The following is a 14,994-nucleotide window of genomic DNA, read 5'->3' as shown; positions in this document are numbered from 1 at the left end:
GCCTTGACCATACTCCCAGTTGGAATTGCCTCCTCTCTTGTCGCTATTCACAGTGGGAGAAAAGATGTTTTTAAAAATCAGCCACAGAACCATACAAGAGACAGCATTTCTAGTTTGGCCATGGCAATCATTCAGCTATTGTCATACTTCTCGGGCAAATATGCCACAACCCAAGAGGTATTTGAGTATGCCAATCCGTTGCTCATGGAAGTCCCTTCTACTTTGGGAACAGTTTTGCCCCTAGATAACTGAGTTAGGAAGGAGGCATAGCATATTACCAGGGAGACTCAAATATGTTTAGGCCCGTATTTATGTCATAGCTAGGCCTATAGCCACTTACTGCATGCATGCATGCTGTAGGTTGCCTACTCTTATCTGAGAGGGAAGCTGAAACAAAAAATAAAAAGACTTATCAAAATAAAGATCATTTTGATGTCTTTTCTGATCATCAATCATGTTTTATCTTTGTGTGTGCATCATAGGAAGTGGGCGTGGTTCCTCTTTCCAGATCGATCATTTGAGATGCTGGTGAAGGTCACCTGTCCGGTTAGTATATACGTATAACAATAATTGCCAAGTTGTTAGATGCTTTCCAAATGCCTTCTTCCATTTGTTGCTTCCTGCTCTAAGATCCAGGGACAAAAGTCTCTTGGCAGTCTTATAACAGTTCAGGCTTTTGGCTGCTACCAAGACATCAGACTCTGGATTTAGTCACCAAATGGTGACCATTCCAGAATATTAACCATTTTTAAACTAGCTGTCAGGTTATTTCTTTTTAGACAAACTTTTGCAACTAAGATGTTCTTCTAATGCTATTTTAATATGCAACTATTATAATGTACTGTTGTTACATCAGGAATCTTATTGGCACTTTGTTTTTCTTTAATTGCAACCTACTTTCTGAATAGTTGCTGGAAAATGTCTGCAAATTTGCCAAAACATAATATCGGCTCCTACATATTTCTAGTGTGAAGTAAATATAATCACCATTATCAGAGAGAGAATTTCTACTGGCATCGTCTTTTAGAATTCTTTATTGTGTTATGTTTGGTAAGGGATCTAAAAGAAATTATTTTCTTTGTGTTGGGATGAGAAAAGGTTTAGAGACTTACTATTACAACGTTTATAACAATGCAGGCATGTTTACATTGGAGTGTAGCATATCATTTTTGGAACTCATTAGCCTTTAACTCTCCTAATTGTTTCCAAAATGCTGCTGAAAACAGTCAGCAACCAGCAATTTATAACAATCTAAATTCATGTACTCTCTCTGTTTAAAGGTTGTCATCTTTCCTTTGCAATAGTTGGCTTTTATGTGTTCATCCAAAACGTTGGTAGCTACTCTACTCTTCTCTTGTGCCTGCACCAGTGAAGCAGTCTAGCAGCCTCTTCGCGTGGTGCGTTTTCTTTCATTGCCATGCAAGTATGTGTGGCTGTTAGCTCTTCTCCCATTCAGAAAATATACTAAGCGGCTCTACTGTTGGAACATCTGACACCGTGCCAGAGACTGCATGAGGTTCCCACTCTTTTGTGATAACAGTATCTAGGGAACTGTTCTAATTAATGAGTTGCTGGAACTGTTTGCTGCTGTCCTGTTGAGCATGTTGAGAGCAGATATATTGCACTGTTTCCATAAATATGTTGTTGATGCTTTTAGTGTGTTGAAGGATGTAAATAAATGGTGGGGAGAGGAAAGGGCTAAAGAAGTGGTGATTGCAAGTGCACATGCTAATTGCTGGTGTAGAAAGCAAGTGTTCTTAGGACTTATTAAAGCTAATCTGTCCTGTGTCTTGTCCTTGGTCACACACTTGACACTAATGGCAATTATGAAAGTAGTGAGCTTAGAAGAATTTCCTTCTTGTATCTTTTACTTGTCTTCTGCTAATGAATACCTGTTTTTCCCTTTTATCTCAAAAATATCTTCCTTCTCTTTAGTACCTTAGAATGCCTGTCTCCCCTAGGCTTGGCTTCAGCTTGCAGTACACACAGCCAGGGGACTCCCAAAAGGCAGAGAACTTATGCTCCCTAGTCACTACCTTCTGGCATGACTGCTAGCTCAGAGCCTCTCCGGGCTGCCTGCCAGAAGCTCTTTGCCCTGTTCTTCCCTTCCAGAATCCCCTGCTGTTTTGTGGTTTTTGTTCAGTAGCCAGAAAGGAGGCTGCGTATGCATGTGTGTAGCGACTCGGAAGAGCTTGGTGGGAGGCAAATATTCCAGCGGTATAGGGTGTTGTGGGCTATGGGACTTGATACATGCATACATTCTGGTCATCTCTTGGAAGTACAGAAGAGCAGATTCCTATACATGTCCCTCAGGAGTAAGTTCAATGGGATTTACTCCCAGGCTCATGGATGGCAGCTTAAGAGCACTTTTCATGAGAGATAGGTAACTCTGAAAATAATACAACTATGTTGCATATTAATACTGTGTGCAATTCAAACATTTAAAAACTATGTATAGCTAGTATTATTTTTCCGCATTCTCATAATCATCAGGTCTGTTTGCTCCTTTGGGAGTGGTCAAGAGCAAGACCCCACTTGGGACCCCCACAGTATGCAAAAGCAGACATATATTCTTGCTAATTTATTCCATTCCCAATCATAGCTGTACAGTTAAACTTGCTGGGATAGTATAAAAGTGATTTGATCTTAGTGATGAAAGAGTGAAGTCCTTGAAGTAAACCAGCAGCACCCTTGAGTCCAGCTGAGCTTCTCTGAGTGATTCGGGCTTGTTTCTATCTAACCCAGTGAACCCAGTACTGGAATCCTTAGAGACCTGTCATGATGAATTTGCAAAAAACCTCAAGGATAAATTGCTTATCTTCATCCTGACTTGAGCACCATTATTGAAGCAGTATCTCTTGAGGTGTTTAGTGCATCACGTTATCCTGTTTTGTGCAATCACTTTCCATTTTTGGAGCCTGGAGATGCAGACAAAACACTTGCATCAATCTGCACAGCTCACTTTCCTGATTCTTGCCCTTCTTGGTTTATTCAAACTAGTCTTGCCGATCTGAATGGATGGGTCAGTGTTGAATGCTTCATTGTGTGAAGATGTGGTCCATACTACCTTGAAGGATGCAATGGTACAGTCACTTCTGAAAACAACCAATCAAGCAACCAACCCTTGATCCAGGAATCTGTGTCAACCATTATCCAGCCCCAAACTCCCTGTTTTTGAGAAAAGTGCTCAAGAGAGTGGTGGCCTCTAGGGTGCAGACACTCTTGAATTTAATGGATTATTTGGATTTTTCCAGTCTGAGTTTAGGCTCATTTTTGGAACAGAATCTGAGGAGGAACAGAAGGAATATAACCTTGTTATTTCTTCTGGATCTGTTCATGGCTTTTGACACTGTTGACCACTGTATCCTCCTGGACTGCCAATGTGAGCTGGTTCAACTTATTCATGCAAAAACAGTTCCAGAGAATAGCATTGAGTGAATGTGCCTCAGCACACTGGGGTACCACAGCGGGACCATCTTGTTCCCAGTTGGGAGCATTGTGGCAAGGGCACCAATATGTTGACGACACCCAGTTCTCTTTCTGTGTGACATCTGAATCAGGGGAGGCTGTGCGTATTCTGAGCCAGTGCCGGGTGCAGTTATGGCTTGGATGAGGGTTAATAAACAGAAGCAGAATCCTGATAAAACAGAAATCCTAACAGTTTCCATGTAATAGGAATTGGGCTGTTGATACATATTCCCCCTGAAGGTGCAGGTCCATAGTTTGATGAAATTCTTGGATCTGCCTCTTTCACTGAAGACCCAGATGATTGTGGTGGCCCAGAATTCCCATTAGCAATATTGATCAGTATGACAGCTGCACCCTTTCCTGGATAGGGCTAGCCTAGCCACACTGATCCATGCACTGATAACCTCACAATTAGATTACTGTAATGCAGCCTTCATGGGACCCCCCCTTGTGCCTGGTTCAAAAGCTGCTGCTAGTGGTTAGGAACTGCACAGTCTGCCTATTAGCCATATTGTATTTTAAATATGATTTAAATGGTTGTATGTGAATCACTTAGGCATTTTATGATATTTAGGTTGTGTACAAATACAACAAAAAGCCTTCATACACCCTGAAAATCTCTCTAGAAATCATGCAATTAACAACTTTCTAACATTCGTAATGTCCAAGCATTATTTCTGTGAATTCAGTTTTAAGAAATAAGAAGGAATGTTACTATAATGCATTTTCCTTTTCCAAAGAATTGGAAGGTTTTAGTCAATCACAATATTTTGGATGCATGAGTTATATAAAAAACAACGTAATGATCTATTTATATCCCACTCTTCTACTAAAAGTATTCAAAGTAGGGTATAACATAATCACAACCCATGTGATCAATAAAAAATCACATACAACAGTTTCTAAAAACAATAATAAAATCCAATGAACATGGAAAAGAAAGGAAAACACTAGCAGAGCAACAAGAGAAATAACCATTGTACATTAATACTAACAGCAATCAACCTAGAGTTAGACAAGAAAAGCCCATCAAACCAAACGTGTGGTGAAAGGCATGGAGTGTGATGAATTTCTCTCAACATATTCCTGAGTTCTAGCTCCACACAGAGTGCATTATAGTAATCCAGTCTGGAGGTAACTATAGCACGAAAGACTGAAGCCTGCCTTCCCTAGGTAAAGCTGCAGCTGGCATATTAGCCAAAGCTGACAAAAGCTATCCCTAGAAGCCACTATCATATATAAGAAAACTTTTGTCTTGGTTTGGGTTATGTTTCAGCTTGCTTTTCCCTGCCCTCTACTGAACTGACTCCAGATGCCCATTTATTATTTCTACTTCCTCTCTGTGGTCAGGTGCTGGGAAAAACAAGTAGAGCTGTGTATTATGTGTAGATTGATGACATTTCAGGCCACATCACTGAACAACAACTCTGAATGGTTCATGTAAACATTCACAAGAATAGGAGACAATATGGAAACCTGTGATACTCCACAGACTGTGGAGTAGAATTGCAGTCTCCATGTTCTGGGTACAATTTTCCAGATAGGAACGGAACCAGTGAAACAGCAGTAGCTTGTATACCCAACCTAGCCAGATAGCCCAGTACAATGATCAATGGTATTGAAAGTTTCTGAAGAACTCATCAGAATCAGCCAGGCAGCATACACTTTGTCCCATTACCCAGTACAGGTCATCAGCCATAGCAGTTTCTAATCCAAAACCAGGCCTTAATACATACTGGAATGGATTTAAATCATCTGTTTCATTTGTAAAACTCGGGAGTTGTGATGCAAACATGTGCAGCTAGTAATTGACGTTACGTTTGAAATGAAGAGAAAGTTTGACATGAAATGGTGGCATCTTTTTATAATATTTGACCTCTGCGCTTCTCTGAGATATATCTATTCTTTTCCCCTCCTCTAGACAATTTCAGATTGGTAAACCTAAGTCATTTCCAGAGTAACAACTTGTAACCGGCAGTATAATGCGGAAGCCAAGCCCTCAGAAAGGTAAGCTCTAATACTCTGCCCATGGAACAGTCCTTAGAAAACATAAAGGCAATTATTGATATATTTCAAATATGTTCCTTATGATAAGGCTTTTGCTTTTCTTTAAGTTACTCTGCATACCAGCTTAGTCACTGATGTTGCTCTGTTATTGATGTTGATAATACAGTTAATTTAAGTATGTCACTTGCACTAGAGAATCTCAGTTTTCTGCACACTAATAAAATTTCTGCCCATACTTAATTTTTAATAAATTTGCTATTCTTTAATGTGCAAGGACAGCTGAAGTAAGTTCTTTTGAACCTGTGTTACTGCTTTGATACCATATGTTTATATGCCCAGCATGGTGCAAGTTGGTGCTAGTTTGGCAGATGCCTCTCTCTCTTTTAATGAGGCATGAAACCAACAACCAGCCTACCTCATGGCACTTTTCTCTAGTGGCTATAATCTTTTTTTCCCAATGCAAGGGAGATTGTGATTGTGTTTGTGGCAGATTCATTCAGAGCAGTTTTTCTTTAAAGCAGTAGATTGCTTTTTGTTAGTTTCCCTTAGCCCCGATTTTGAGCATTGAGAAATGATTTTCTACATAAAGCAGAGGAGAAATTCCAATGAAGAAGGTAGAATTATTTGCCATTCTTGATAAACAACTGCTGTATGATATATATGGATTATTGCAATAACATGTCTGATTTATCTTACTGCTTTAATTTGTCTTTGCGTCTCTGCTGGTTCATCATACAGGAGTCTTTTATAGCACTACTGGTCCATTAATAAAGTAAAAGTAAGTGGAGGAAAACAGCAACCCATGTGAGCATGCTGAGGACAGCTGGAAGGCTTGATAATAAAGATGCTGCTTGATTACTCAGTAGTCTGATGGTCTCAGCTTCGATTCCATTGTTGTGTTCAGCTTCTCATTTTCTTCATGGAGTCTGAATTCCTCAGCCAATGTAGCCGTTGGTGTTTTGAGCGTTATATACTATGCTTCAAAAAGCAGCACCTGTGCTAAGCTGTTTCCTGTTAGTGCAGAAAAAAGAAAACATAAACAAACATACATTCCTTAAAGATGCTTGCTCTTCTTGGACTAAAACTATGACAATTAATATGCATACTTTTGTCAGCTTCCTCCATTATACTTTCTCAGGTCAGAGGCAGAATTATGATACTATTTTGTTAATAAATTAAAATTAAAAATAGTATTTGGTATTATAAAGTGCCTGTCACTAAGACATGGATTGGAGGAAATAATGTAACAATATAGTAATGATATTATAATTATAGCACTAAAATATTGCAGTTATACAAATAATTATAATGTTGTTTAATTACCATTTCTTGTGCAAAGTGATGTGGCTACAAATTTCCCTTGTTCTTGCTCCGTAGGAATTCACTTGTTCTGACAGTATTTAAATATATTTCCTAGTTAACTTGCTTTTTTGATCCCTAGTTATAAAGAAAATTAGTTCCTTATTTCTTTTTTAACCTAAGTAGTCAGATAAAAATACTTGAAGGATGTATCTTTTACTGCTTAACAGATGGTTGGCCCTGGGGGTGGTGGGGGAGCAAGGAGACTTCTCTCATATTCTTCTCCCTTTCTAGTTTTCTTCACTTGCACTCTGAATGCAGCCAGTTGTGTGTACTTACTATTCCTCTAAGAAACTAAACAAGCTGGTCATAAAATACTTTTGAGCAATCATTTTCCATACTCAGACTTGCTCTACAAACTCTCAGGTTGAGGACTGAAAGAGACAGAATACTGCACATGCATCCTTCCAATCCCTACAGTTCAGAATCATAAGTAGCATCTTCTGTGTGCATTCTTGAGTAATTCCCACTTGGACCATGTCATGGGGAAGGGCTGTGCTGTCACTGTATTCTGAACAGAACTGCAGAGGGGGGAAAGACTTCAACCCTTGTCCTCCCATGCTGGGGTCCTTATCAGGTTCGTTGGCCAAGGGCAGAGGAGCATCTCATGACAGCTGTTACAATAAAATAAAATCAGCCAAGCAGGGGCAAACCATGTGATAAATGTTACATTTAGTTTTGTTCTGTGCCACCCATAAGAGGAAAAAAAAGGATAGTGCTATTTGTTTTTAGTGTTTCTGTATTTTGTTGTTATTACTAGTGATACTGTATTTTATTGTTACTATTATTAGCCAGAGTAGCTTAGGAAGCTCAATAATGTGACAGTCCCTGCCATCAGTCTTACAATCTAAAAGGCATAACACAAAAGGAAAAGGGATTGGGAGAAAGGAGGATGTTTGGAATGAGCAAGTTTTGAATGTAGATGAGATGTCAGAAAGCTTCTCTCAGAATAAATGCATTGGTCTCTAAACGTGTTGGTGCTACAAGACTCTTCATTGTTTTAAAAGAGAACACTCAACATTACTTACTCCAATTCAATGTTTTCCCAATATATTTTATGGAACAGCATTATTTGTATTTCAGACATGTTTTGCTGTGTTTCTCAATAAGGCTCAATTTCCATAACTCCTGGAATTTCAACAAGTGGGTTAAAGCAGTTTGGTTGGCCAGTTGCATTAGAAGAAATAGCCACCCTCTGTGTTGCATCAAGATCATAAAGTGATAGCAAAGTTGTATTAGCTATAGTGATGACAAAAGTGCTCCCTCACAATTTTTCTCGTGTTAAATTACCTAAATCTCCTGAACCCAATCCCAATCCAAAACAATCTGAATTCCACCATCCCCATTAACCAGACCCTGGGTGAGTTGCCAGATACAGAAGGCTACACCATTGCATGTTGTAGTGGGGTGAAACATACTAGATACAGCAAAATGGTATTCTGTTTTTAACAGCTTACATCTTGACACATCAGAAGAACTGTCAGTTGACCATTTGAATGATGTCTGGTGAGTATGGGGAGAAATACTTGCTTCTTCTTTAGTTCTCCTGAATCCCAGTAGAGCTTCTGACAGAGACCTGAGAAAAAAAGCAAAGACTAAGGAAAATGAAGATTTTCCCCTGATTTGCTTTTGATTATAATGAAAAGGGAAGATATTGCTACTTGAGGTTGGCTTTTGAAACTCACTATTTTAAAACATATCCTGTGGTTTTTTTAAAACCAGTGGTTGCATTCAGTTTTTGCTTGAGCTTCACCAAGGAACAGTGTGCAACATGTGCATGTTTGCTTATTTCATAAGAAAGCTGAAGTAACTTGATTTCTCACATGTTTGTGGGATTCTCTCTCTCTCTCTTGCCTTCTCTGGTTTTAGCAATAGACTGGAAAGATGGAAAAAAGCACAAGTATGGGCGCCTGTCAGAACCTCCTTCGCAGTACCAAGGTATGAACAGATCCATATTGTTCCATTCATTTTTAAGTACAGCAGTGTTTCCTCAACTGGCCCTAAAAGAAAAGGAGCTTCTAAGTAGAAAAATAATTTTAATGAGCCATCTGAAGATAAGAAACTGTCTGAGACTGAGCCAGACTATGAGATCAACTAGCCCCAGGGTCTCAGGCAGAGGTCTTCTCTGTGCTTTGAGATCTTTTAAATGGAGATGCCAGAGATTCAGTTAAAGCAAACGTTCTTCTACCAAGCTAGGGCTCCTGCTTGACTTTGGTCTAGAAGTATGTAAATACTACGGTTCTGCAGAGCAATTCTGCTTCTGTCTGATGAATCTTTGTTAGCAGACTACTCGAAGCCGATGCAGAAACTGCCATAATAAATGATGATGATGATAAATGAACCCCTGCTCATCAAAATACACAGTGTTCATACAACAAGGGTGCAGAAGTTGGTTCCCACTTGGAGCTGAAGATACAAGCTGTTTGCATTGAAAAGCATTGTGTCTGCGGTCACATAAAACTTCTCTACTGTTGAATATTGCTGCGATGAACATGGCATATGTGAGCTAGCCCAGAGGGAGGGATTCTTTTTGGCTGCTTCACAGTTACAGAATTTTTCTGTCCTGGCAAATAGCCAGAGAATAGAAACAGTGGCGTTGAAACACAAATAGAGCAAAGCCAAGTTTTCAGTGACTATCATAAGCAGGATCCCTAGTTGGCAAGAGGCCTATCCAAAGTTAGCTTGTGGCTATCTTTGAAGATTCAGATAAGTTGAGTTCATAATTACCTTGCACTTCTTATCATGGTTTGATCCCAATTTGTGTGAAGTTCTTTCATTGGGAAACAGTTCTCAGTGAATCGTCCCGGTGTATTTCAGCTGTCACTGCTTCGGCAAAAGGAGCAGCAGAAAAAAGAGCAAGTATCAGGAATAACAGCAAGATGGTCAGCCAAAAAATAGCTGTGTTAACAGGTTAAAATAGCTCCAACTGCCATACCAACTACCATTAGTAGCTTTGCCCAGGTTCCATCCAAGTGCCATTCTAAAGAATCAGGTTCTTCTTTTATCTCTCTGGTAGTTATAGACAGAGCCGTTGCTAGCTGCTACAGCTGAAAGTCTAGTTTGTAATATTATTTATAAAGTGCATCAAATCTAACTGTTGCACAAAAATTAAAAATGTGAGTTATGCTCTGCTTGCAGGCATACAGAGTGCTGAGATAAGAATGGAAAATAGAGACACAGAAGTGGAAAGAAGAAATAAAGGGAAACTGCTAGCTTATCTTGAGTAGACAGGCTTTCTGGAGAATAACTCATAGTTATTACCAATCAGGGCACTCTTGAATAAGAAAGTAACAGAAGAAAATTTAGCATAACCAACTTTCTTACTGACTAGTGAAAGAAGCCCTGCCCCTGCTTTTCTAAGGACCAGAGAGCATGTGATGGGAAAGGCTTATGCTTTCTGGGGCCCTAACAAGTCACTGCCTTTCAGAGTAGGCAGTATTGAACTAGATAAACAGCCTCACTTGTTATAAAGAAGTATCCACCTCTTAGATGATACCTGTATAACATAGTTGCTCCATCAGGCAGCCATTGCTAGTTAAGATTTTAAGAGAAGCTAGATCTCCACCTGTCATTGCAAGAAGAGTTTTTTCATCGCCATCAAATATTACAGGTGGTAGTATGGTAGCTGTCCATATAGTGGGAGCCAAATACTTAACTAGTCATTCTGTCACATTCATTGCCACACAGTGTCCTGATGCTAGCTACTAATTTGGATGGATTTAAAAGCAGACAAGATAAATTCGTTGAGGAAAGGCCTATCTGCAGCCTTTGGTTATGGCAACTAAATGGAGCCTTCATATCCCAAGTCACTAAATACCAGGTGGGGGAGACCTAGTTCCATATTTCCTTATGGCTATTTCAAAAGCCTGTGGTTGGCTTCTGTGGAAGACAAGATGTTGGATTCTGTGGATCTTTGGAGCTATATCTTGCACCGTTCTTTTTTTGTTCACATTTTACAGTTGGGGTGTTTCAGGAAGAGTAGCAGCAGGTGGGGAAAGTTGTGGCAGGTTGTAATGTATTTGTATAACGTACCTCCTACGTTGTCAGTATGAACCATATGTGATAGAGTAGCAGTTTGAACAGGTCCAAAGCAAAAAGATGGAATAAGAAACTGTGCTGCTATTGAAAGCAAGCTCAACAATTATCAAACTATATTGAAGCTAATTGTTGCATAACAATGAAAACAACATTCTTTTAATTCTCTTGTAGAATAAAAATGGGCTTTCTGCCTTTAAAAGGCATATGTTCATTGTACAATAGTGTTCCATGTGTAGCACAGGACACTGTTAAAGGTGTATGTTGCCTTGGCTTTTGTATTACCTATTGTTTTTTACTGCCCATATCTGCAAGCTTAACCATTTTCATTTATCTTGTATTACATTGTGAAACCTACTGAAAACCTAGCATTTGTAATATAGGAGACCTATTAATGATTCTTAATTTATGTTGTCTTTGCCTAGTAACTAGAAACACAGGTCTCTTGAACATTTAGATGTAAAAGTCTAATTTAGTACAGAGGTGAGGGAACAAGCCACCGTTTATTTTTCATTCTAAGTGCTAGGACTCTTACAGTGTGATCAAAAGCATATTTTCCCAGAGGAAAGGTCTACCAACTAGTGAGACTTAACTTTCTTCCAAGTACAGTTAAGATTGGGTATTTTATGTATATATCTCATTCAGAAACTTGCCTCTTAGGTGGCATAACTGTTTTTAAACTAATTGTATTTATAGTCTTGCCTGTTGGTCCAAGTTCCATTTTGTCAAGAGTCTCAGCCACAAACTGTATGAGTCAAGTACAGGTTTAATTGGTTTATTAAGACATAGAGAAAGTCTTAGGAAGTATGCCCGGAGGATGGTATGGAAATATATGCTGCAGTTTTACTGGTGAAGCAAACAAAGCAGGTCTGACCTTTTAAGCCATTTCAGTAGGAAGCCAGCAAGGAAAAATGCACATACTACTCTGTGTTTTAGGGGTGGGGCATGCAACACTGTATAACTGCAGTGCTTAAATACAAACCTAAATTAGGGTTGAGGTATACAGTTGTTATTGGCTGTCCACTTAAGTTTTGTCCACCTCTGCAGGTCATTCTGTACTGTAATCTTAAACAGTTATTTGCATGCATGGCATTCCATCACTCAACTGGCAGTTTGCTTCACCCACCCAGAGTGCTGCTGCACAGTTTTCAGCATCCTGGGCATGGGGAAAATATTAACTGGGCAATTAAAGGTCTGGCATTAAAATTTTAAGATGAATCATTTTCCAAAGTGATTTTCAAAGCTTCCATTGCAGTCAACTTTTTCCCTCCTTTACGCAGGTCACTTTGCTTGGGATAAATACTTGAAAGAAACATGTTCCATCCCAGCTCCTGCCCATTGCTTCAAGCAGGTAATGGAGCATTTGGTGTTGTATAAGAGTTGGGATGAAGGGGTCTGTGTCTCGTCAGTTCATGGGCGAGTGTGGAATAGACTCTTGTACCTTCTCTTTGTGGGGAAGGAGCGACTGATGCAGGTATTGGGTTGTAAATTATATTAGATAACAGCTGAAAATGGGTGCACTCACATGAGGTACAGGATTGATCAAGTATCTTGGGAGTCTTAGTTCACAAGTGGGTTGGAAGGAGAATTATCATTGTGGTAGTGACTTGATTTTTTCCCCACTTGTTCCTTACTCCTATTTCTTTCTCATTGCTTATTGTGACATCTGACTCTGAAGATTCTCTTGGCAAGCAGGTGCCAAGGACAATTCAGAGGAGGTTTGAGAGAGGAGGGAAAATTTGTGACTCATGTCTTAAGTGTGACTGAAAGCCTTATTTTCCTCAGTCATACACACCACCAACCAATGAATTCAAGATCAGCATGAAGCTAGAAGCCCAGGACCCCAGAAACACCACTTCTACTTGCATTGCTACTGTGGTGGGACTCACAGGTGCCCGTCTCCGATTGCGCCTGGATGGCAGTGACAATAAGAATGACTTTTGGCGTCTTGTGGATTCTGCAGAAATTCAGCCCATTGGCAACTGTGAAAAGAATGGAGGGATGCTGCAGCCCCCTTTGGGTGAGTTGGATCCCTGTTTTCACCAAGGATTGCAACTGAGGATTGTCGTTTATCTGCTATAAAAACTATTAAAACTGCAGTAAACACTGTGACAGGATAACAAAATCAGTGTGGAGAAAGGTGGTTTACTTAGAAATATCTAACTGCCCCAGCTCTTGTTTCTTTGCAGGATTGAGAACAATGGATCAAACCATTAACTGTTGAAAATAGGTGTATTGTAATTTCTGGCAATTCTGATTTGTACTTTCACTGTGAGCTCCAATCCAGTTTGTTACAAACCCCTCCTGGCTTGATAATCCTTCTTTGAGAAGGAACTCCTTCTCCAAGGTGGCTTTCTCACTTAAGGGGTTGATGTTACTAAAAGGTGGCCATGTGTAATCTTAATGAAGCTAAGCTTAATAAAAGCTTAATAAAACTGTAAGCTAAGCTTAATAAAACTGTAATTTGATTTGACCTTCATTCTGCTTCTATTTGGACATGGCTGACTTTGTGCAGGCATAGAGCTTAAGGTAAAGATATTGAGATGGTCAGATCAAATCTTTAGCATTAAGTTAAGTTAGCCTCCAGCCAGTTAGTCCTATACCATCCTGAGACAGAAACATGGCTGGACACAGAACAAAGTTGAAAAGGTCCTCATAGTTTTGTATTCCCCATGCATTCTCTGATAGCCTTAGAGGATCTACCCCTGTTGGGAAAGAAATAATTTTCCATTACTCCAGTGGTAATGAAGGCTATCTTGCAAGCAGCTCCATAAAGTTACTGTTTTTCATGTTTGTTATTTCTCTAGTCTGCCACTACACAGTGTTTTGTAAACATCTGGGAGCTTAGATCTTAACAGCCTCCGAGTATCCATGGCCCTGCTGAGTTTCTGTCAGCAGGGCTGGAGGAGTGATAAAGACAACTTTCACTCTCCATCCTCCTTTTACAGACTTTTCTATGGAAAACTTTTCCTCTTAGTCTTTTTTTCAGAAGCTGCAAAGCTCCTTCAGAAGGATCCATGATACTGTGTTGCAATCAAGTGTACTGCAGATTGCATGTGGTTGATCACTTCTTTGAATATACTGGTACACAAAAATGATACCACCAGAATGTTGGCTCTTTTGAATAGAATTCTTATCCTTCCCTTTACCCAGGAAGTAAATGGAACCAGAATACAAGAGCAGTTGTTCATATCTTGATACCACTTGTTTCTAAACCCACTGTAAACACACCATAATTTAACAACCACTCCTACCTGCTGGTTTTTTTATTTATCACAAAGCAATCTAAAATCGCCAATTAGTGTCTTACACACTGGTACAAACATCTATACCAGTTCCTTTTGCATTTTCTTCCAAATTTCTGTGTATTGTACCTATTAAAAATATGGCATACTTAGCAAAATGGATTAGGAAATAGCATGAGGTAAGCTCAGCTTTTAACTTGGATCATTCTAGAGCAGACATGCTTGATTTTTAGTAGGTAATTTTTAATGAGAATGTTTGCTAAATGCTTTAACAGAGACATCATGGGGCCTTCTTAATGGAAGAATGACTAGTTTGGAGGAGCTGTCTTCAGTGGCTGTTATGCAATTTATAGTCTTCCATCTCTGTTTCAGGGTTTCGGCTGAATGCTTCCTCTTGGCCCATGTTTCTCCTGAAGACTCTGAATGGAGCAGAAATGGCTCCTGTTCGGATTTTTCATAAGGTAACTGTAGTGCATGACTCACATCATTTCTTATTCTGAAGAACATGATTTGATGTGATAAAACGAGTTTGGTTGTCTTTGTGTTTGGCGTCCCATTTATCCAGAAGGTGCTGGGATGGAACCTCTCTTCCTGCCTACTTCTTAACAGGAGGTATTAATACAGATTTTAAAACCCTAAATTTCTGATATTCTGAATGTATGGCTGAAGTTCATTGTTTTGATGTGTAGATATCCTGAATGGCACTTGCACTAACTTTCATAAGTGGAAACAAACAAACAGGAGGGAGGCAAAAGGCAAGGCTGGGAATGTTGTTCTGGTAATAATTCAGCTGGACAGCACAGCATGGTAAGGCATGCCAGAGAACCAGTAATTAGCAGACTGTTGTAGAGAGCGAGAGTTGTCAGTGTACAAACAAAAG

The 14,994-nt window shown here is 39.5% G+C and overlaps 1 protein-coding gene across 7 annotated transcripts in view; it reads left to right on the top strand.

Annotated features, from left to right (window-relative positions):
• The window catches only part of SCMH1 (Scm polycomb group protein homolog 1), a 54,670-nt gene that overhangs the window by 4,955 nt on the left and 34,721 nt on the right, over nucleotides 1-14,994 (top strand). For 6 of the 7 annotated variants that reach the window (XM_044434822.1, XM_044434825.1, XM_044434819.1 and 3 more), the window contains 6 exons: nucleotides 483-546; nucleotides 5,390-5,475; nucleotides 8,704-8,772; nucleotides 12,150-12,220; nucleotides 12,655-12,889; nucleotides 14,487-14,575. In XM_044434822.1, the coding sequence (XP_044290757.1) occupies nucleotides 5,451-5,475; nucleotides 8,704-8,772; nucleotides 12,150-12,220; nucleotides 12,655-12,889; nucleotides 14,487-14,575 (489 nt within the window). In that variant the 5' untranslated portion in view covers nucleotides 483-546; nucleotides 5,390-5,450. Of the gene's footprint in view, nucleotides 1-482; nucleotides 547-5,389; nucleotides 5,476-8,286; nucleotides 8,341-8,703; nucleotides 8,773-12,149; nucleotides 12,221-12,654; nucleotides 12,890-14,486; nucleotides 14,576-14,994 lie in introns of all 7 variants that reach the window. The other variant, XM_044434823.1, reaches the window with a different exon arrangement.

Source organism: Varanus komodoensis, unplaced genomic scaffold (genome assembly GCF_004798865.1).
Source record: "Varanus komodoensis strain SLA01 unplaced genomic scaffold, ASM479886v1 scaffold29_1, whole genome shotgun sequence".
Lineage (NCBI taxonomy): Eukaryota > Metazoa > Chordata > Lepidosauria > Squamata > Varanidae > Varanus > Varanus komodoensis.
The sequence above is the reverse complement of the archived record's forward strand: the minus strand, read 5'-3'. Positions and strand labels throughout refer to the sequence as shown.